The sequence below is a fragment of the Pygoscelis adeliae genome, unplaced genomic scaffold (assembly GCF_000699105.1).
Source record: "Pygoscelis adeliae isolate BGI_AS28 unplaced genomic scaffold, ASM69910v1 Scaffold155, whole genome shotgun sequence".
NCBI classification, from domain to species: Eukaryota; Metazoa; Chordata; class Aves; order Sphenisciformes; family Spheniscidae; genus Pygoscelis; species Pygoscelis adeliae.
This window is the reverse complement of record NW_008824932.1, coordinates 5,831,138-5,852,449: the sequence shown is the minus strand read 5'-3', so window position 1 is coordinate 5,852,449 and position 21,312 is coordinate 5,831,138. Positions and strand designations below refer to the sequence as shown.

The window sequence follows — 21,312 nt, the reverse complement described above, 5'->3', positions numbered from 1 at the left end:
AAAGTTCAATGAAGTGTTAATTTCAGTGACTTTTTAAAAGAGGTGGCCTTTAAAAGAGGTATAAGGCAAGAAGTTAAGCATTCAGCTAAAATCCAAACCGTTCTGAAGAATGCCGTTAGGCTATATAAGAAAGGGTATCTTTATAAATATGATAAAAATCAATAGCCTGCCCTGCCCTTCATGATCAAGTTACGTTTACCTCATCTCACATATAAGTAGATGTAAACATTAGACTATTTACTTTTTTTAATATGTTGTATTATGTTTTAAGCTAGCATCTAAATAATTTTTACTCTTTAGAGTCGTCTTTAATCAGTAAATTATTCAAAATTAATTTTCATTTACTGCTACTTCTAGCAAGTAACAGTGGGAAATTATTTTTCTAGTCTGTCTTTGGAGGTTCATCTGCTCAAATTTGTAGCGCTTGGCGAAATACCTTTTGTTCGTTTGTTTATTTTTAAGATTTCTCTTTCTTCAAATATGACTTTTGTGACCAATTCACAGTCAAGATATTTACATTCGCTTGGTCACATGGTTGTTTGCACTGTGAGATCTTGGACAGACTGCTTAACCTGACCTGTAAAATAAGGATACTAATGCATAATTTAAAGGAAAACGTGAGACACGTTTTAATAACGCTTGTGAAATGCTTCGAGATCTTCAGCTAGTAGTGTAACATACTGTACGGTGTATTTAAAAGTCGGTAGCCACCCAAAAGTCTTTAAGTTGAACCGGTCACTATAGATAAATCCTAGATAACCTTTCCATCCAATCTACTGCAGCTCCCCATTATCACAGTCCCAGTTATGTCATTTGTATTCCACCACACTTAACTGCTTCTGTGAAGTGTGGTATCGGAGATTCTGGTGGTCTACATTTGTGCCCAAAATAGTTCACTGCCAGCTTGGTAGCACTGTGGAGATGCTGATAAAGAAGCACATAACGGGGAAATTGTGATACAGGAAATCTATTAGAAGATTAGTCTTGTCACCCTTTGCTAGGCTTTCACCATTAATTTGGACAGTAAGCAGAGTCCTTGAAGCCGCGACAGAAGGTCACAATCTAAGCTACTGTCACATCTCCTTAATAAGCTGTATGCAAGTGGTTTCATAAGCGTAAGTGTACTCTTGCTAGCTGTTTCATAATCCTATCATGGGTTTTGGTCCAGTCAAGCTATTAAGTTGGGATAATTGTTTAGTAACAGTGAAATTCAGAAATTGCCATTTGTTATAAAGGAAATGTAATGGAACATGCGTTTGGGGATTTTTGTATGCAAAGTGAATCCAACTGGTTTGCTCGGGTCATAAATGTATTTTAACTGTCAGTCCTACCAAACAGAGCTCTGGCTTGAAAGCCAAGCTGTGTGCTGTTTCTTCCCCAAGTTTTGGTAATAATTTTCTGACACCCAAATTTTGCTTTCTGTTATACCTGTGTAACCCTATCATTGTCAATCTGCCTCTGATAGCGTTGCAGAAATGTTACTGAGAATATAACTTGACCAGCAGCACATTTATCTCTATCACCGTAATGGTGATTATGTCTGAGAAGAAAGTATATATTTGATTTTCAGAGCCCAGGATGGGTTTTCAGTGTTGGTGGTGAAGGAAGAAAGCATATCTATTTTTAAACTGACTATGATATCAATTTGGAGAAGAAAAAAAATGCAATGAGAAGTTTTAAAGTCACTTATCAACAACAAAAAAATTTTCTTTAAATTGCTGTTTCATGTGAGTTTTTGAAAAATAAAGTATTTGAAACAGTTCTTGAACTGATTCTCATTAAAATCTATACATACTTTCAAAAGCAGGATCTGACCAAAGCTTCTGTGACAAAGCACAGTAAGCATGCTGATCTATATAGAATTTGGGAGAGTTGTACCACTTATAAATAGTGCTATTTGTGGGCAAAATAGCAGTTTTGTTATTGCAGCTGTATTTTTGTATCCCCAGATGCTATGTTGCCTAGCAGTATCATTAGAGAATGATCTCAGATGTTCTGTACAAGCATCCTATGGTACTGATGTCACAGAAGTACTGCATCAGAGATTGTGAATGTCATCGACTACCTGTTTCTCACTTCTTGTTTTCTGCTTATGTATGATAATCATCCTAAGGCAAACTGGGAAAGGATTCCTGACCCATTTTTTCAAATTCAGTAGAACAGTATTAGCATCAGGGCCCTGAGGGTACTGATAGGCGTTAATGACCCTGACCATTAGGGTCATGGAAAAGGCGATAAATGATTGTCTACTTGCAAATCAAAAGCACGCCTCTACTATTTCAACAGGTAAAGGTAAATTTTCACAATCAAGTGTATCATGAGAACATCTTGTTATGCTTTTTCATTTGTTAGGTCTCTAAAATGAGTTGAACATGACTTCCATGAATGAGTGGAAGGCTTGAGTTCTCTTAAATTTGCTAGATGAATAACCACTATTTGAGATTGTAATATACAATGCCATAGGAGAGGGAAATTGGTTTGTATAGTTAAACTGAATTTAGTACTTTATGCTTAGATCCAAAAAGGCACTTCAGCATGGTGGTGATTAGTATAGACCCCTGTGGTGGTCTTCATAGTCTTGAATGTTAGCTATACCATATGATACATGGACAGTGGGAGTGTTATGGACATGAAATAATCTTTGGATAGAATTTGGACATAAAATAATTTAGGAGAAAGGACTAGAATTCAAGTCTTCCTTTGTCTTTTTTTCCGGTGAGTACTGTAATCAAAATTTGGTTCTCTTTTTTTCCTAGCTTCCTTTCTTTAAATTATTCTTATCTCTGCGAAGTTCAATGGCCGCAAAAGAAAAGGTTGAGCATATTGAGCACTCCTGTTTAGCTCACTGGATAACATTTTCTCCTGTGATGTGAGAGATGTGGTCAAACAGAAAATTCCTCTTGGAACTTTTACACTTTAGGTTGATTCTATAACTTTCCATTATCTGTGGATGAACTAGCAGAGATACTTAGGTAGCTTCTATCCTGGACCACTAAGGCTTATAAACGATGGTTTAATATGCTCTGGTAGCAGCCATATTGTTTCTGGAAGCTGAAATCAGGTCTGGAAGTATTATAGCTTCGTTGTGTTACTACATGACATGAACTGAAGGTTTGGTGCAGGCACACCCCATACCACTGCTTTGCTCCTGAAGGACCGATATTATCTGGTTTTCTTCCATTTGTATATATCCCAGTTTCCCATTTTCCAAATAATGAATAACTGACTGAACTGTACGCCAGGAATGGGGCAGAGAAATGACATCACCTTATTCTGGGGCCCTTTTTTGGTTTCCTAAATGGAATGGTAGGAAATGCCCTTGGTGCTGGGGCTACATACTGTGCAGGGAAGCTGTAGGCACTTAGTGTCTTTGAGAACTCCACTGCTTTGCAAAATGTTAAGTTGGCTGCTGACCCCAAAAGCTTTTGGTGTGGGAAAGTGTTGAGAGAGAAAAAGAGAACAGATGGAAACTGATAGACATCCCACTGCTGTCTCATTTCCTTGGGAAACCAGGCTAAAAATAAGTTGAAAACTTGGGGACTGATGCTTCATTGTAAGTGAGTGCCCAAACCCCTCGGCAGACATTCTCTCTCAACCAAGAAACGTTTAGGTGGACTCAAAGACCTATACTTTTGTGAATTGGAACTTTAATGTAGGCAACTATTACAGTATTTCTGCTGTAAAATGGCAATCTGTTGTTTCAACCATAGGTGAATATATGTTGGAATACATGTATTCACTGTGTGGAATACAGAGAAATACATTTGAGCCAGTTGCAATAGGCAAAAGTGTTTGTGCGTGTAATAGCATTGAGTGCATACCAAGAGTTAGTTACGATTTGTAGTTCAGTCTTATGCCTTCCATTAGCATAATATGCAGTAGGATAATGTTTTGAGTTGGTGGCCTCTTAGCTTCAGTCTTCCTTATTTTGGCAGTCCACTATGGACCAGCTTGCTGACCTCACTCTGCCGTGCACAGAAGGAAGGTTCAGAAATGGGGCTTGCGAAGGAAGCAAATCAGTTTGTGTAGTCTAGGAAATCTACAGTCAATTAACGTTTGAGTAGTGGTAATCTGAATGGCACGATATGATCTTGCTGAAAGCACCTGGACACAATGGTGACACCTGTCATCTTTTATTTTGACTTATTCCTAATTTTTCATTCTTAGCTTTCTTGATGTGAGAGAAACAGGAGCATACATACTTTGTGCTCCTAGGCGTAAGTAGGTGAAGCTACCAGGGTGGAATGAGCTGTAGTGTATTTTACCACACGTACTGCCAATGAAATCATGCAGGCATTTCTCAGACTATCAAATGTGTGTGCACAGAGCTTGAAAACGCCTCCTCTGCAATCTAAATGACTACTCACATCATATTGTGATATATTAGGCTTTAAAATTGTTTCTGTAATATTATTGTAAATAGCTCAACCCTGAATTCTTCAACTTAAAATGCTCTGATGTCATGATGTTTTAACTAGCTTTGGAAAACCAGCAAGGTTAAACTGAACAAAACTACCTTTTTGATATAAACAGCGGAAATGTTTTTCTCCAGACCTTAGATGAAGGGAGCTGTAAACATGCTTCTGAAATTATTCTCCTACCTAGAAGTTAAGAATAGAACTTAAAACTCACTCTAGTTCAGTTGCTGTTATGGGAATTGGAGAAGGAATTAATTGAAGTGCTATGACCTGAGTTGAGCAGAGTCATATTTAGATGATCAGACAAGCTTCTTCTAGCCTTAAAACCTAGAGATCTCGGAAAGTTGTATGCAACTTCTATAGAGTGAAAATAAATAGCCGTGTTTTCATTCTTCTAGTCTTTGGAAATTAGATGAGATAATTAGAAATGACAGGAACATGTGTGGCATTCCAGTGAGAATAATGATTTTTTTCAGTGGTTTGCCTAAGGGCTTTTGATACCGAAATAGTAACAAGATTGAAAAGTACAAAGAAGTTTGATTTAATATTCCTTTAGTGAACTGTCCTGAAGAATATGTAACAATCGGCTTCAGACAAGCAAATGTGAACCCAAAGACATTTTCTAAATACCACATTCTTCCAAGCATTCACGTATAATTGCATGGCTGCCAGTGACAATCGCATTCAATTGGTAAAGGAAATAATTCTGGCTGCAACTTTGAACAGGTGGGTAAAAATGGGATGTGTATTAAGGGCAGAATAAATTGGCTTGCTTTGAAGAGGTCACCAGATTACAATAATCTTCACTAGCCAAAACAGATCATTAGACATTTGGAACTATAGTCAATAAATTTTTTTTTTTTTTTTTAATCTGATCTTTTAGAATATTTAGCTAACTTGCAGAGGCTATACTCAAGCTGATGACATCTGTATTGGACATGAGGTTTTTCTGCTTTGAAGTTATGGTTCAGGGATCATTGTTTCTAGCATAAACAAGTAATTGTTCCAAGGATGCAGCATTTTAAAAAGGGAAGTTGAAAAATGAAGAACAAAGAATGGAAATCTTCAATATGATTTTCTGTGGCATTTGTAGAATTAGTCATGCTTGACACTTTCATATGCAGAATGTAAGTAATGTTTAGCAGCTGTTCTGGAAAGAGAATTTACTTGAAGTTCAGAGTGTTTCCTGAAACTTTGGTTTATTACTGCTCATTATAAATATTATCTTGTACTAATTCTTTTCTACTTGACTAAATATTGTGCTATCTCCATTCTGTAATGCAAGAAGCTGGACTGCATCTTTGAAGTACCTTTGAGGTTTAGGCTGTAAATGGATTCTAGGATTTTAGAAAAAACATTCTATGTCATATACTTCCTGCATCCATTTACAGCCATTCTTTTTAACATTAAGGATATTTAGATTTAAAAAAGCATCCGTTTTTACTTAAATTCTCTCTCTATTAATGTCTAAAGAAAAGTATAATCCTGCAATGGTTCTATGTCTGTAACTTTCCATTCTGATACTACAAACAGTCTTAGACCCTTAGGAGTCTACCTACATTAAAGATAGTGAAGTCAAATTTAAGTTTGACAATTTATCAAGGATCTTTGGGGTTTTTTAATGCATATATTCTGCATACAGTGTATACACTATACCAAACCCAGGCCTTTTATGTCACTGCACATTTATTCTGCCACAAGCTCCCAGAACAGAGCACCTAACTGATGCCACACACGGAAGGGCTGTAACCCCGGAGTCTAATCGCTGTGGTGGAACAATGCAGTTCGAGCACAAGTGAAGGATAGGAGCAGGCTATATGTATTTTGACATGAACTCTGACTTAATTGTGTATGTCACGGGCTCTGTATGTGCCTCATTTTATCTTTCCTGCTGTCCTTTATTTTATTTTCCAGGTGTATCTGTTAGAAATATGGGTGATAGGGATGTCGTTATGCTCCAGTATGCTTTAATAGCTTCCGACCAACCATTTTTTTAATTCCATGCAATTACAGGTGCTAGCCAGAGATTCATGAATTTTCGTCTTCCTTGTCAAATGTTCCCATTTTCATGTTTTGTTCGTCTATACCTGGTATGTCACCTTATAGAGTGATCAGATCAGATGTTTAATAATACTTGTATTGTAAATATACAAAGAAATGCTGTCAAGCTGTGTATGTCTGTTCTTGCAAACTTCATAAAAAATGCAGCCAAAGGGATTGTCCATCTGTTACCAGCGTATTGCAGTTTATGATCTGTATGCTTTTTGGCTCCGAAGTAACTTTGAGAAATGAATTTAAACATTTTTCTCCACTGAATTTGATTTTAATATTCCTTGTCATTAAAAAACTTAAGGAAATATTTTTTTACCTTATCAAAAAGATAGCAGGCAAAAGCATTTGATTATTAGAGACCTGAAAAATGATAGCAGATTAGAGCTCTGGAGGTAGATCTGTTTCACCAGCCTGCCTGCCTTTTGTTAATCAATATAATGAGTGGTTGTTTCCAAACTATATCCTAATTTGTGTTTACATGCATTAAATTTAGATAGGCGTGTATGAAATATGAGCAATGATGTTCTTAGTTCACAGTTTCTTTCAATTTAGTTTTATTTATTTGTCTAGCAGTAGAGTGTTAATATGTATTAGCCTATTTTCTTATGTAGTAAGAATAATTTTTTTTTTTTTAAGGTTTTTTGAATGATTCGGTTACTAAATGCATTGTGGCTCTACGCTTGACTGTGATAGTGAAAGTCAGTACCTGCATGCCTGTGGGAAGCCATTCAGATAACTTCCAGTGTTCGGGGAAAGGAAAATGTATCACCAAACCAGATGAGGTAAGGTGAACTTATCAAGACCTCCCTGTAGTGTGGAAATTCCATGATAATATAAACGCAGTGTAAATTGTACTTGGTCCTCTGAGTGTGTGCATACCTTGCTGCTGTGTAATAGGCTTCAAAAGCTCACAGATGTTACTAAATAATAATGTATTTATTTGCTATTCCTAAAAATCAAGCACTTAAAAGCAAGAAAATGACTGATAGGAGATGCAAAGATTCATACCCTGCCCCGGCAGTAAAAACAATTATTCAAATTAAGTATAAGGTAATGCGTACTGCATCTCACTGTCGCTATACAAGACTATTTCTTTGCGCGATGAGAAGCACGTGGTGGGCACGTGGGATCCCCAGTCTACAGACCAGCGTGTTCCAGTTTGTTACAGTCTTCAACGTTCTTTTGGTTTTAGGTCTGATTTAATCTAGCACTTATCTCTCCACGTCTCAATAATTGCTTGCTCAGAAATCACTGATCAGGGCGATGGAATTGTCTGAGCATAATTATGAGAAGAAGCAGAATGCAGTAATTTGGTAACGTTTGGAAGTTTTCCTGTACGGCTTCCTCCTGTGCGTAATACTACATTGAGAGATTACAAGGGCGCCAGCAATTCCACTGGCCGCTGTGAATTTTTTGTGCGATCTACTAACGTGAGAAAATAAGAGCCAAATGTGTTAAACTTGCAGTCTGTATACTGCTTTTACAGAAATAGACTGGCCTTCTGTGAATGAGGTCCTGTACTCTCTGTTACCTTCTATACGTGTTGATTTTATTTCATGGATTAAAAGTCATTTACAGCACAAATATGCGCAATTAATCTTTGGTTTTATTAATATTCATTTGGAAGATAAAAGCAATAGTAACTGTTGAGTAAATATTAACAGCTGTGAGCCTGCTGTGAGCGCAGAAAATTTGGCATATTTAGGGAATTCACTGTTAGTTCATCTGCTACCATTTTCTGATTTAAATTCTCAATAAGCATGTTTGATAGAAAAATGACGTTTTGAATTGTAACAACAATAATTAAATTGCTACAGTAATCTATATATGCATTGCAGTGCTAACATCTGGAAAAATTAAACATCTACTTTATTTCTCAAAAATGAAATTTTAAAATGCTTGAGGTAATGTGTGAACACAATTATTGCAAGACGCTTCTAGAAGTAAGTGCTACTCTACCATACCAGCTGGCTGGTATCCAAATAAATTATTCATTTAGATACAGTGTCCTATTTCATAGTCCAGTTTAGTTTTTCTGCTTTACTATATTTAACATTTTTACTTCATAAATTCAGCATCCTGAATTTTTACTTTATAAATTCAACATCTTGAAATTGATTTATGTAAATATGTTCAAATTTACTATATATAACAGCATATCAAAATGTCTTCTTTTTCCATTTTTTGTCAAGTTGAGAGTTAAAGCCTTTGATAAATAGTCTTATTTTCTATTTTTTCATGTTGTTTGTCCATTTTTATGACTCTAATTTCTTTCTCTTATTGCATGTCATATGTCACAAAATAAAAATAAATTACCTCCTATATCTATGCAGAAGCATTAATGCTTTTCTGTATTAAGGAAAAAGCATATATGGCCTTTAATAATTACCGTGTTTTATAAATCTTTGAGACGTGGCAAGTAAAATAAAATAATCTTTAAAAAGGAAGACAAATGGGATTCATGGCAAGAAAGAGGAGCTATTATGTCACTCAAAAAAAGAGAAATCAGTACCTGTGTCCCCCCCCTGTAATCTTGACACTGAAAGTTTTATATGTTAGAACTAGAAGGGTTAGTGATAGATGACCCCCTCTCATACACATGTAGTGTGTTGCTTTCCCTGGAAAATGAATAGAAAAATTTAGGATTGTTCATATCTTTCCACCTATTCTTTCTTTGAACCCAAGAGTAATAACAGGAAAATTTATTAAGGTAGTGTTTTTGATGTAACGTGCACCAGGCTGTCGTTGACTGACACCCCTGTGGCTGAAGCTGTGGGACGTAGAAATCATGTTGAAGCCTGTTTCTGAAGAGGCGTCTATCAATTCGTGGTAGTCAGAGAACTAGAATTAGCAGGATTGTCAATATCTCTTTTCTTCAAATAAAATTTTAACTTCAGAAATGTAATTGCTTTTATTTTCACCGTCACAAAGAGCTCCTGAATTTTCTAGAACTTGAACAAATGAGAAATGTCCCCAGTAATCCTCTCAAGTGCCATCAAACCTATGCCAGGTAGCCTGCTGGGCTGGGGTAACTCACTAAAACCTCAGGTACAGTGTTTCCAAATGTAGATTATTTATGTCCAGCTTCCTACTCCAGGGAGAATAAATATGTCGTGATGTCTGTTTGTCCATAGCATTTTTTTAAAATTGTCAGTTTTCCTTACGCTTTAGCCTATTAGTTGCATTGTACCACTTCAGCCAGGAATCTGATTCAGGCCCAGCATAAGCAACATAGGTAAAAATAGAATATTTCATAAAGCAGGGTGTTTTTGCTATTGTTTAACTCATTTTAGGTGAGATAAGCCCTAAAAGGTCTTGGTGATTTCCCTAACGATGGAGCAAACGACTACCAAAATTACATGCTTGACATGTACCAACCGTTGTGTCCGTTTCCCACAGGACGCATCTTCTGCGCTTCTTTTTGCAGAACTGAAACTTTAATTTTCTTCAGGTTTACAACATGCCCTTTGTGATTTGCTGTTTGTTTTTGTCTATAATTCATTATGTGTTGCACAATCTAGTCTTGCGGGATGCAAAGCCACTTCTTAGAAGAAAGCTTATTCATGGTACTAGGCCTTTTATGCAAAGAGCTCTGCTGGCTGTAGTCATTGCTTCCAGTGCCAAGAAGATTAATGATTGTCTTTGCGTTTTGATGTACTTCATAGTTTTATTCCAAATCCAGTTTAATGTAAAAGAATGTAGTAGCACATCTGCTTAATGGGAAAGTTAAATGTAATTAACAATCTGCAGTGGTGTAAGTGCAGTGGCATACTATTATCTATGGAGTGCATAAAACCGAAAACAAATGAATTCTGGTCTAACCTGGAAGTCTTGGCCAGCTTTTACTCATTCCTTACTGATACATAACTTAGCTTCTACTCAGCTAGATGCTTTTTATAGAGCGTGGATATGAAATGGAAAGCTTTTAATGGCAGAGTTTCTTTTTCAATTATTGTTGCTTTTGAAAGGAACGCAAAATTCACCACTCTGAACAAAGTTCTGTGAAGTGAGGTGATGCTGAGTCAAAGCGGTGCCTTTTCCTTCCTTTGCATGAGCTTTGTACCCCTGCTTTGCTGCCATGCTGGCCTTGCCGTTCTTCCACGATGGAAGCGGGAATGTGTCAGGAGGATAATACTGGTCTTGGCATTATCACAATATAAATACCGCTTTCACGTTTATATACTCAGTTTTACACTAGAATAAGTTGTCCACAAACCAGTTAGCTGTGAATGGAAGAGAAAAATCTTGGCATTAACCCAAAGAGAGGGATTTGTTTGGTGTGAATCTCCGATTCCGCGTAGGATTTTAAAGTGAACTTTGGCCATCCGTTGGATTTGAGAGCCACAATTTTGCTTACGTACGGGGATAAAATGATTTCTTTCACAGATTGTGCTGTTCCGTAACTTTGGCTCTCCCATGTAAAATATGGAAGAGCTGACTGTGTAAATATGAAATTTTATTGCTAGAATTAGAACCCTTGAGATTTACACAAAAATAACTGGCCTCTGCCTGCACCGAGAAATAACGTATTGAACTGAATAGCAATGATTTCCATGTCTTCTATATGGGCTAGAAGCTTTGAGGTAGATCCACTTGATTATATTTGTAGAAAGGTTAATTATAAAAAAGCCTCATGTATACCTAAAGGCATGCTTTTCTGCATATGGACTTAGTTTCCTAAGTAAAATATACTCCTAAATACAAAAGATGCAATTATCATACACCAATGTTTTGCTCAAATATTACAGCAACTCACTGTGAGTTGTAATAAATACTGAAATTCTTTCTCTGCAAGAGAGAGTAGACATTTGTTTTGTTCTGGTCATCTTAACAGCTTCTTTATTATAGTTTTAAAAAAAGCAAAAAGGCAACCTTTTATGGTCTCTCTAGTCTGAAATTTAGAATCTGATGAGCACGTTATTACTCTGCTTACTTAAAATAGGAAAAAAAGTACTATATTCCAACTCTATTTATAATATGATACTTACAGACAATTGGATTGGGTAATAACAAATTATTTTAAAGAATTTATTTTATCGCCATCCAAATTGATATATGGTAGATTTGCACTCCCATAATCAAGTAAAATACACCGATGAACTGTCTATTGATAGTAGATTGTTTTGGAATTCCTAGATAGTGACTTTAACACTAGCATTATGGCAGCGTGTAGTTTCTTCTTCACTTAGTTTTCCCCAAATATGCTAGTACATGTCATCTATTCAGGAAAAAAATTAATAGTATCATTTGGGAAAAGTGAAGGTGACATGCCTAATAGAAATGATGACACCTAATCTTCTCTATAGAATAACTTGTCTGCATCTCAGAACTGTTATCTGTCATTAGACATTTCAGTTTGAAGTGTTACAATGCTTTTCTGCTTTCAAAACCCATTTTGTTAACTACACTTTATGGTAAATTGATCCCTATATCATACTCCGAGAGAGATATCAATGTTATCTGAGCTTTTCTTGGCTTCCTATTTCATTAGTATTGTTGAGGCAATGGCTGATTGTTGCACTGTTTAAATACATTAATACTTACATTATAATAATCAGCTTCCATTGCTTCGAAATGAGATTGTAGCGCAGGCAGAGCCACGCTGTTTGTGTCTGCGTGGGCAGTGCAGACGTTCCCTTCCTCTCCGATGAATGGGTCAGGTAGGGATGTACTTTGCATCTTACTCTCAGATCTAGCACAAAATAACCATGAACCTGAGCCTACCTAACAAACATGGTACCTCTCTGTTCTGACAGAGTTAACTTTGATGGGATGGTGTACTTCTGGGCTTTCTTGTTTAGGGATGTCTTCAGCATCAGGTAGACGTAGATAAGCCTGTTCTCATTTTCAGTGCACACGCAAGGACCAGAAACACATTTAAATGAGATCAAGACTCTGATCTCTTCAAACAGGGTACAGAATCTAGGTACAGTGCCTGTATCTTTCCCCGTGCTCTATTCAAGTCTATTTTAAGAAAAAAAAATGCAGTTTTTTTTCATAGTATGGTATCTCACTTTGTTCATCCAGAACAGGTGAGCTACTGCGACAGGCAGCAACCTTGATTTTGTATTAAGTCTAAACTCAACACTCCATTCCAGGAACGATGAAAACCACTTTAAGTCAATAACATAATTTAGTATCAGTAAGAGTTAGAACAGCTGTGAAGGATGCTGCAGGCAACATGTTTATGTGCACTCTTTACCTGGGTCCGGATCCTATATATGTGTGACCCAGATGGTATGAGACGTTGAGGACAACACTAACTTTGAACCACTGATCACTGTTGTCTTTAGGGACCAAAGTGATCCCGGTGCTGATGTGTTTTCCACCAATGCTATATGGAAATGTGGAAATACTTACTGTGTGTTTAGTTAATTGTTTAGTTCTTAAATAAAGGTGATTATCTGTTTCACTCTGTTAGCCGCTTCACGGTGTAGCTCATGAATTATCTTCAAAGTAAGCTACTGTGCTACCTGATTACAATAATTTTTGACTGTGTTTTGCTTCCTGTCTTTCCCTTCTGTTGAACTCTACAGCCTTGTAGTTCAACAACCTGTCATTGCTGATGTGTGAGATATTCAGAGCTGTTTTGTGAAGAGGCTTGGGCAAATATCAGAACATGTATAGACCGTACACTTAGCGGGGACTTCTGGCACTCCAGATAAATAACATACCCATCATTTTGAGTTTTGGAGATGTATAGTATTAATCCTTGTTTAAACTCTACCAGTGTAATATTTTTAAGGAAGAATGAAATCTGGGTTTTACTGGGTAAAGTTTTTTATTTGTATGAAGACGATTATTTTCTTTTCTACTTAGGCCACAGCTGTTTATTCATATGAAGCAAACCCAAGTGAAAAAGGGAAGATAAAATACTAACCCCATCTCTTTGTTTCTAGTTCCATGCACATTCTGTACTTTGCATTACAATGTTTGTGCACGGGACAGCTGCATTCCAGCCCTCATGATCTGGCTTTGAAACATATGAGAGTGAGTGATGTTGCCATCTAGTGTTTAATGAACAAAGAAAATAGGATATTTAACCTAAATGTATACTACAGATGAGAAAGCTTTCCTTGCTGCCATTCTTTGAGACTTCCTTGGCAATGTTAGTGGCCTAAACATTTTTTTTTACTCTCATCTTAATTATTTTATTACTAACAAAAATGTGCCATGTCATGCCTACTGTAGGTATTTAAGATCTTTAACAGGTGTAGTGTTCTTGATCTTTTATTAAGCGGCAAGGTTTGGAGAAAGCAACAAATACGTTCAGAAGAAGACCTATTTTAACAGAATTGAAGGGGTGTGTCCCTACTGAAGCACCACTGAAGTGAGCCTCCGGGACCCCGGCCCTGCCCCTCACATGAAGGGTGCATCTTTGTAGTAGGATTTTGTTGCGGTAAATCTGCACGTGACTTATTCTGACAATTATTCCAGTCTGTAAATGTAATTTCTGGAATGGAAGAACAAAATTTATAGTGATTTAGACATTATGGATCTGATCCCAGCCTCCTCATCTAGATGAAATTCCCTGACATCGTTAAAAATTTTAGCTGAAGAATTGGTGCAGGTTTAGTATTTCAAAGAGTAACTTTATGCAGTTGATGTATTTATGGCAGCTACTGCTGTTATGAACAGGAAAACAACAAAAACATCTTTGTTCAGTGTTCAATGAAAACATGATCTTTGCAAATTCATTGTGAAGTGCATATCCTGTTTGTTTTCAGGCAACTTTTTTCTGCGACTGTGAGGATGAGTATCGGGGTTCCCTGTGCGAAGAATTTGATGCGTGTCAGAGCCAGCCCTGTCAGAACAACGCAACCTGCACCGACGTAGCACAGAAACACGAGGGGAACAATTTCACCTGCAGCTGTCGGGCTGGTAGGGTTTTGTATTACGCTTCGAGTAATGCATTTTTGTTTTAACATTCGGTGCGTATCTTTTGCAGAGCAGTGAACTGTGCAACCTCAGATACTAGGAAAGGAGGAAAATACAAAAACAATGTTAAGGGCAGTTTTTAAAAGGCTCTGGAAGATTCTTCACCTGTGAACAATGCCATTGAAAGCACACGTCCGAACCATAACCTAATGAGTGAATTATTCATAACTAATAGAACTTTACGTACTAAGAAAAGATGACCAAAATTTAGTTTACATCAGCTTTTTCTTAATCCGTTTTTTTTCTTTTCAATATAGATTTTAAGTATGCATGATAATGAACCTTTCAATAAACATGCTTTCATTGTAAGTAGGAAACTCTTTTCTTCAGTTCCCCTAATGGAATGGAAGAAAATTCTCTCCCCACTATGCGGTTGTTGGATTGTTCCTCAGAATCAACTTAAATTTTGAAAACTTTTTAAAAATGCACAAACTAATCTGAGTAATTTGTGGGTTTGATTAATGAACAAGTGTCTGAGTTCTCTGAAGTTATTTTAAGAACATTTGCTTTCAAAATTTGATCAAATGAATATAGACGTCTTAATTGAAATAAAAATTAAACTAAATACAATGGTCATATGCTGGAGGGTAAATTAAACATACACGCTGATGGAAGAACCTTACAAAATGGCTGTTATAGAACACTGCTAACTGAACCTTACATTTTAAAGACAAACTCAATTATCATAATAGAACAGTTACTTCAATGTGTATTTTCTGAAATTATTTAAAAATAAAAGTTGGCTAAGATTAAGATCAGTAGGACGTAATTTATTTTGCTTTCTACAAACATTTTACTGCACATTTTCATTTCTGTAATGTATTGGCCAATAAATTATGAGATCATTTACCGGTCAGTTGATATTAGAGGTAGAGAGAAAGGGGACTTATCTGAAGGAAAAAAAGAAAAGAAAAGAAAAAGGAAGATGCGTCCAGAATAGGCCTTAAGATCTGAAGAATATAAAAGCTATATCGTAAAAAGCAGATGGAGAAGTGAATGATTTGGTCAGGTTTCTAGTGGTTGTGTCTAAATGGTTATTGAATGGCTTTAATGCTGGGTGGGTATTTGTGTGCATTAAATGTATATAAAAGGTACAGGTAGCAATACTTCCTTTATTCTGCCCCAAAGCGGGGTCATGGAGTGGGTGTTCTTATATTCCCTTAAAGATGGGAATATTCTTATTCCTTACCCTACACGTGTCAGCGCAGACTAGAGAAACTTCTAGCTGCTCTAGATTATGTGGAAGTACCAGCCTGAAAAGTGACTGAGCCAGAAGCAGGTGGATGCAAGTGATGCTTTGATGTGGCTGCCATGTGCTCCCCTCTGCACTGTTTCGTGAACGTTGCAGTTCAGAAAATCAGCAATGGCAAATTATTACGGCCCCTTCATTCTCTCCAAAGGCCGAGACGTTTCTTTTTAATTATACTTTTTCTGCCTCTAGGACTTCCGCTTTTTCTCTCTTTGCTGAAAGTCACTATAGCAAATGTGCAACAAGAAAAGGATTTATGTTTGGATTTTTAGATAATGACCTGGTTTTATACTGCTCTGAAAGTACGTTAGTATCCACGTGTACTCTATTCTATTTCATAAATTTGCCAAAGGATCTACTGTCACTTTAACAGGATATGTAAATACAGTGGAATAACGATTTAAATTTGAGAAGAGAAAGGTCAGAGTGGAACAAACTTCAAATGTTTGAACGATCCCTACCGTTACTGTCATGTTGAATATGGTTGATTCAGAATTCTTTTGGATTTTGACAAGTAGTTTCTAATTAGAAAAGAAAAAATGTATTTGTTATGTTTGTCGGTTTTTTACTTTTATCGACTTAGGTATTTTGGAAAATGTTCTACATCAAGTTCTATTCTTTTTTCAAATTCCCTACCTCAGAAGAAAGACAGGAATGATTCTAAAAAAACCCTGCCGAATTTCATGAAAACAGAATTTTTATCAGCATATAATTTGAATAAAAAATATTTTTCACATACTTCAGAATTCTTGGGTTTAGTTGTGTAAAAAAGCTTTAGGGGGAATATTTATGATAATTCTGATGTGCTTATTGTAAAGCCTAAGAGTGTTTCCACTAGGAAAACTTAGTATTTTGAAGCTGTACAGTGAAGTTTTTTGCAGAGTAACATAAATATACTTCCTACTTACGTACAAGACTCCAAAGGTGAGCGTTACTGCCGTTGTTACATTCAGATCATGTCTGTGGTATTTCCTCCTTCTACTGTGGAGTTACAAATGATAGTGCCTTGATAAAGCAAATGTTGTTTTATTTGCGTAATAATATAGAATCCTAAGGGTTTTTTTGGTTTCTATGATCCCAGATATCTGCATCGAGTCCTTATTTTTTTAAAATTTGGCCTCTCCATTTTCTTTAAAAGCTCCCTATAACGGACAGGCATTTCAATTGCTTGCTTCAGAAAGTGTTAACACGACTGTAGAAAAATTGATACCATGAGATGCCAGGAAATAATGACTAAAATAATGACAATGTCTTGAACAAAATGTATTTCTCTTACATATTCTGGAAATATAAGATATTTCCGTTGACGTCTTTATTGTCTTTTAACTTTGGATTTTATCCTCTCCCTTTAAAAACTATTTCTCTAAAATATAATTTATGCCTTGCTATTTTCATAATTGTTTCTTCTCCTTGTCTCTAGAACAATTGTTAGCTCCGGGGGGGGGGGGGGGGAGAGAAAATTAAAAATTCTAAATATTTCCTTCTACAAAACTCCTCCTGCTTCTCATGGTATAAAACAAAGCTTACAATAGATGGAATGAAGTTATTTGGTTTCCATATGTGAAGGCATATGAAATATGTGAAGGCTTCTGAATGACAGCGTGATCAAGTCCCTCTGTAAATCCTCAGTAAGCCAAATATAGTTAACTTCATTTATTACACTCTGGAACTTGCAAGGTGTGCTTTATGGCCTCAACACTTATGTTTAGGTTTAGCTTTTAAGTTTTTTATAATAATTTTCCTTATTTTTTTTAATAGCAAATGTCTAATGTTCAGATGGGTTAATCATTGTTAACATAAGTGGCTTCTGTTTCTACGCATAATTTTTCCCCCCCAAATTTGTGCCCACACATCAAAAAATAGTCAGGAAAACTAGTTGTTTTCATATAATTATGAATTTCTAAAAAATATTCATCGCATATGGAAAAATATTAAAGAAAATGGTAAAGAAGAGTTTAATTATCGTAAATGTCTCCATATGCAAGTTTCAGAAACATTTGTATGTGAACAGGATCATGTTTCCCAAATCTTGATAGAAGGAAACGTTATGGAAATAAGTATCAGCACAAAATGAATACGTGTAATGATTCTTAAAGTCTATCTCACCAGGAAACTGCTTCCCCCCCGCCACGGTGATTGCTTAGCACCTCTTAATTTGTAGCGCTTGCGACATATTTGCTATGAAATTCCCGAATCGTATTCTCTTTCAGATGGACAAAGCATTCCCTATAGATAATAATAAGATGGGACATATTTATCTTCATAAAGCTGACAACAAATATTATCTCTGAGTTTTCCCGCAAGCTATAGTGACGATTGCAGGAAGTCAGATTCTTGTAGCAAGCTTCAGAGCAGCACAATGGTTTCTGCCTTTCAATGCCAACATTCTTTTGGATACACGTTGAATTCCAGTGTAATTTTTAGCTTTCGCAAACTTGGTAACAGTTTGAAGATGGAAAAATATTTAAATGAGTTAAGCATATTCAATGCTGTATTATGATTCATAAAAATAATCAGCTGAATGTGAGGACTTGAAAAAATATGAAGCCTATAGATGAAAAAAATCAGTTGATGTAGTCTTCTATAATACTTCATTGCTGTTTTTGTAAGTTTTATGTTAATTTGAGACCGATTACAATTACAGAATATCGCTAGTTATCCAGAGCGAGGCTGACATCCCTCCAAGTGCCTCAATCCTGTCCAGAGGAGCTACCTCACAAGAGCACAGTTCTGGTTTTCAACCTCATTATTTTTCTCCAGTTTAGGTGATTTATGGGCATTAATCCAGATACAACATACAACAAAGTTTCTTTTTCCAGGTTTTGCATTGCAGAAAATGGGATCATAGTTTAGCTCTCTGTAGCATATAAAAGCAGTAAGGTACACAGAGAGGAAAGTCTTATACATCCTCTTCTATAGCAGTGCTCTAGCAACTCCAAATATAACAATCTATGTTGAGAGCTATTTTATGGTGACATCGATAGATTTGAACAGGCATAAGTATTAGCCTGCCCAAAAGACTTATAAATGTTAATTTTGATTTCATTAAAAAGAATTATTTGATCAAAATAAGAATATTTTTTTCTTTTCCTTTCTTTTTCCTTTTTCTCCCCTACATAAGCAAAATCCTAGTCCAGGCACGTCCTCTATCTCACCTCGGGGTCTTTGTCTTGGATACCTGTCGATAGCAGTGTATTAACAGTGTCACCTAGTCATAGCTTACTGGTCTTTAACACCAGCCGTTGTGTTAAGCATGCTTGTTATGGAAGATATTTACAATTTTATGGAGGGCTCCTTCTAAAAAATAAAATGTTTCTGTGTGTAGTTTCTTCTTCAGTCATGCATCCAAGATAGTTTCTTGGAGGTAAATAAAAATTAGAAAGGGGAATGTGTGGTATTTGTTAAGGAATTTAAGTTTGGAGTCTTTCATCATTTAGATTGTATTTTGTAAGTTTGTTCATTTTTTGGGGATGTGTTATAGACATCAGACATATGGAACAAAGCAAACTTATGGTCAAATAGTACAGTACACACAATCTGTAGCTTGTGAACTTATAGGAGCTTATTTGGAAGAGTTAGCAACTGTGCTGAGCAGTTCTTCACAGCTCCCACTTAAAACAAACACTCCTTTTGAAGCCCAGAAGTAGGAGCAAATGACAGTCATTCAGCATATGCACAAATAATTCATAATGTCAAGTCTTGTTTAAAGTCTTGCTAAAGATTATTGACTTGAGATTCAAGATGCGTTTGAAAGCCGTTCAAAAATGACTTCTTTTTTGGTTATATGGGTGCTGATGAGGACCCAGCACCAACGTCCATTATACTAGTGCTGTCAGAATATTGCTGCTGGTAAAATACAATTGATATAATCTCTAGATTTCCACTACTTATTTATGTTTCTCCAGTGAAGTATAAGTTCTAATTAAAAATCCCATTTTATAAGTAATTAGAAGACTGTCCTGGATTCTATTTCTTACTTTGGTTAATTTTATTCAAGAAAACTAATGGTACTCTTTGAATGCCCTAGTAATACATTTAGTGATAACACCTCGTTTTCGCTATATTTTCTGACTGTTGCGTGCTGTTTTGTAGGTTACACCGGAGAGCTATGCCAGTCAGAGATTGATCATTGCGTCCAGCAGCCATGCCAAAATGGAGGTACCTGCTCATCCAACATCAATGGATTCAGCTGTCAGTGCCCAGAAGGTAAACAGCAAAGACCTATCTAGTACCGCATACAAATTTTGCGGGGGTGTATTTAGTCTGAATTTTCGGTTTGTATTTATATGTATATATAAATATTTTTTAAATTGTGCCTTAGGCCATAATTGTAAGCAGAAAAAAGAATCCAGATGAGAAATCTTTGTATAATCAGCAGTAGTATATGAGGTATGGTAGGAGCTTAGTGTTTCAGTGTGTATGTGGCGCAGAAATGTTCTCTCATTCTTTGGCACCTCTACAGTAGAAATGGGGCTCCAGCACCGTGAGAAAGGTGAATCTGAGGAGACTTAGGGTGTGGCCTGATTTCTGTCTTGTCCAGTAAATGTGTGAGAAAAAGATGCCTTCCTTGTAGTATTTGCCTATTTCTGCATATGGGTCAGTTGGCTAAACTGTGTGTAAGAGCAATAATTCAAAACGAAAGGAATGGTTTCAATCCCCCAAAGTTTTAATTCATTCTCCTTTCTGTTTGGACTTATTCCTTTCTCTACGTGAAAGCCTTTCAGTGATTCTCATTGGTAAACATTGTAAATGTAACTACGTGAAATGAGGACACCACAGTGCTAAAGTGTATGCTTTCGTAACCATTTGCTGACTGGTATGGCAGATGCCTAAATTGCTCATTAAAAAATTACCAGGAGTGAAAGCTCTCAATTCTGAAGCCATCTATTAGTTATTTATAATTAAGATTAGAACCTTGAACTAATTATATTTCTGTTCTTACTTGATCTGTGGATGTTGTTATTCTGCCAGCACCTTATGCTTGCTCTAAGGGTACAAGTCTTCGATAACTGCTCCGGTAATATATACTTGCTTAATAATGAAGATTATTTGGAATTTCTGTAGACTGATTCCTTGCTTTTCTAGAGTGTTATGCTTTAATGAGTGACCCACTTAATATCTGTGTTAAAACACAGACACTGACATTTTGACAGCAGTGCAGATCTTGCATTTGGAAGAATTTTGAAAATTGTTTGCTTTAATAACTAGTAGCAAAATTCAATGAGAAAATTGTTAGATGTTAGACTTGGTTAATAATTTACTTGCATTTTTCTTAGGAAATCTGTTCAAGGATCTTTAAGGATGCTTTGCAGGAAATGATCTTTCCAATAATAGATGGTTGGAAAAATAGCTACTGGGATTTTTGGTTGGTTTAGACCTGCCATATTTGTTTCTCTGTGTGGCACACCTTAATTGCTTGCTCCTGATGGCCTGTTACTGAATATGCTGACCATCTCTCAACTTCTCTCCTACTGCCATTTGAGGCGCCGGCCATGGGACGGGGTCGCCGGTGGGCTGAGGTCCCTAGACGGCCACACCACCCATCCCCTGCTGCGGGTGTGCCGCGGTGCTGCGGCTGGGATAGGGTGCTGGTAGCATAGCTCTTCAGCGCCCTGCTAAAAGGCATTTACGCCTTGGTTGCTGCGCTTGGTTGCG

The 21,312-nt window shown here is 36.5% G+C and overlaps 1 protein-coding gene across 1 annotated transcript in view; it reads left to right on the top strand.

Moving 5' to 3' along the window:
• Positions 1-21,312, top strand: part of DNER (delta/notch-like EGF repeat containing) — an 81,367-nt gene that overhangs the window by 21,180 nt on the left and 38,875 nt on the right. Inside the window, exons 4-6 of the mRNA XM_009325120.1 lie at positions 7,107-7,252; positions 14,198-14,351; positions 19,750-19,863. Of these exons, the coding sequence (XP_009323395.1) occupies positions 7,107-7,252; positions 14,198-14,351; positions 19,750-19,863 (414 nt within the window). The remainder of the gene's footprint in view (positions 1-7,106; positions 7,253-14,197; positions 14,352-19,749; positions 19,864-21,312) is intronic.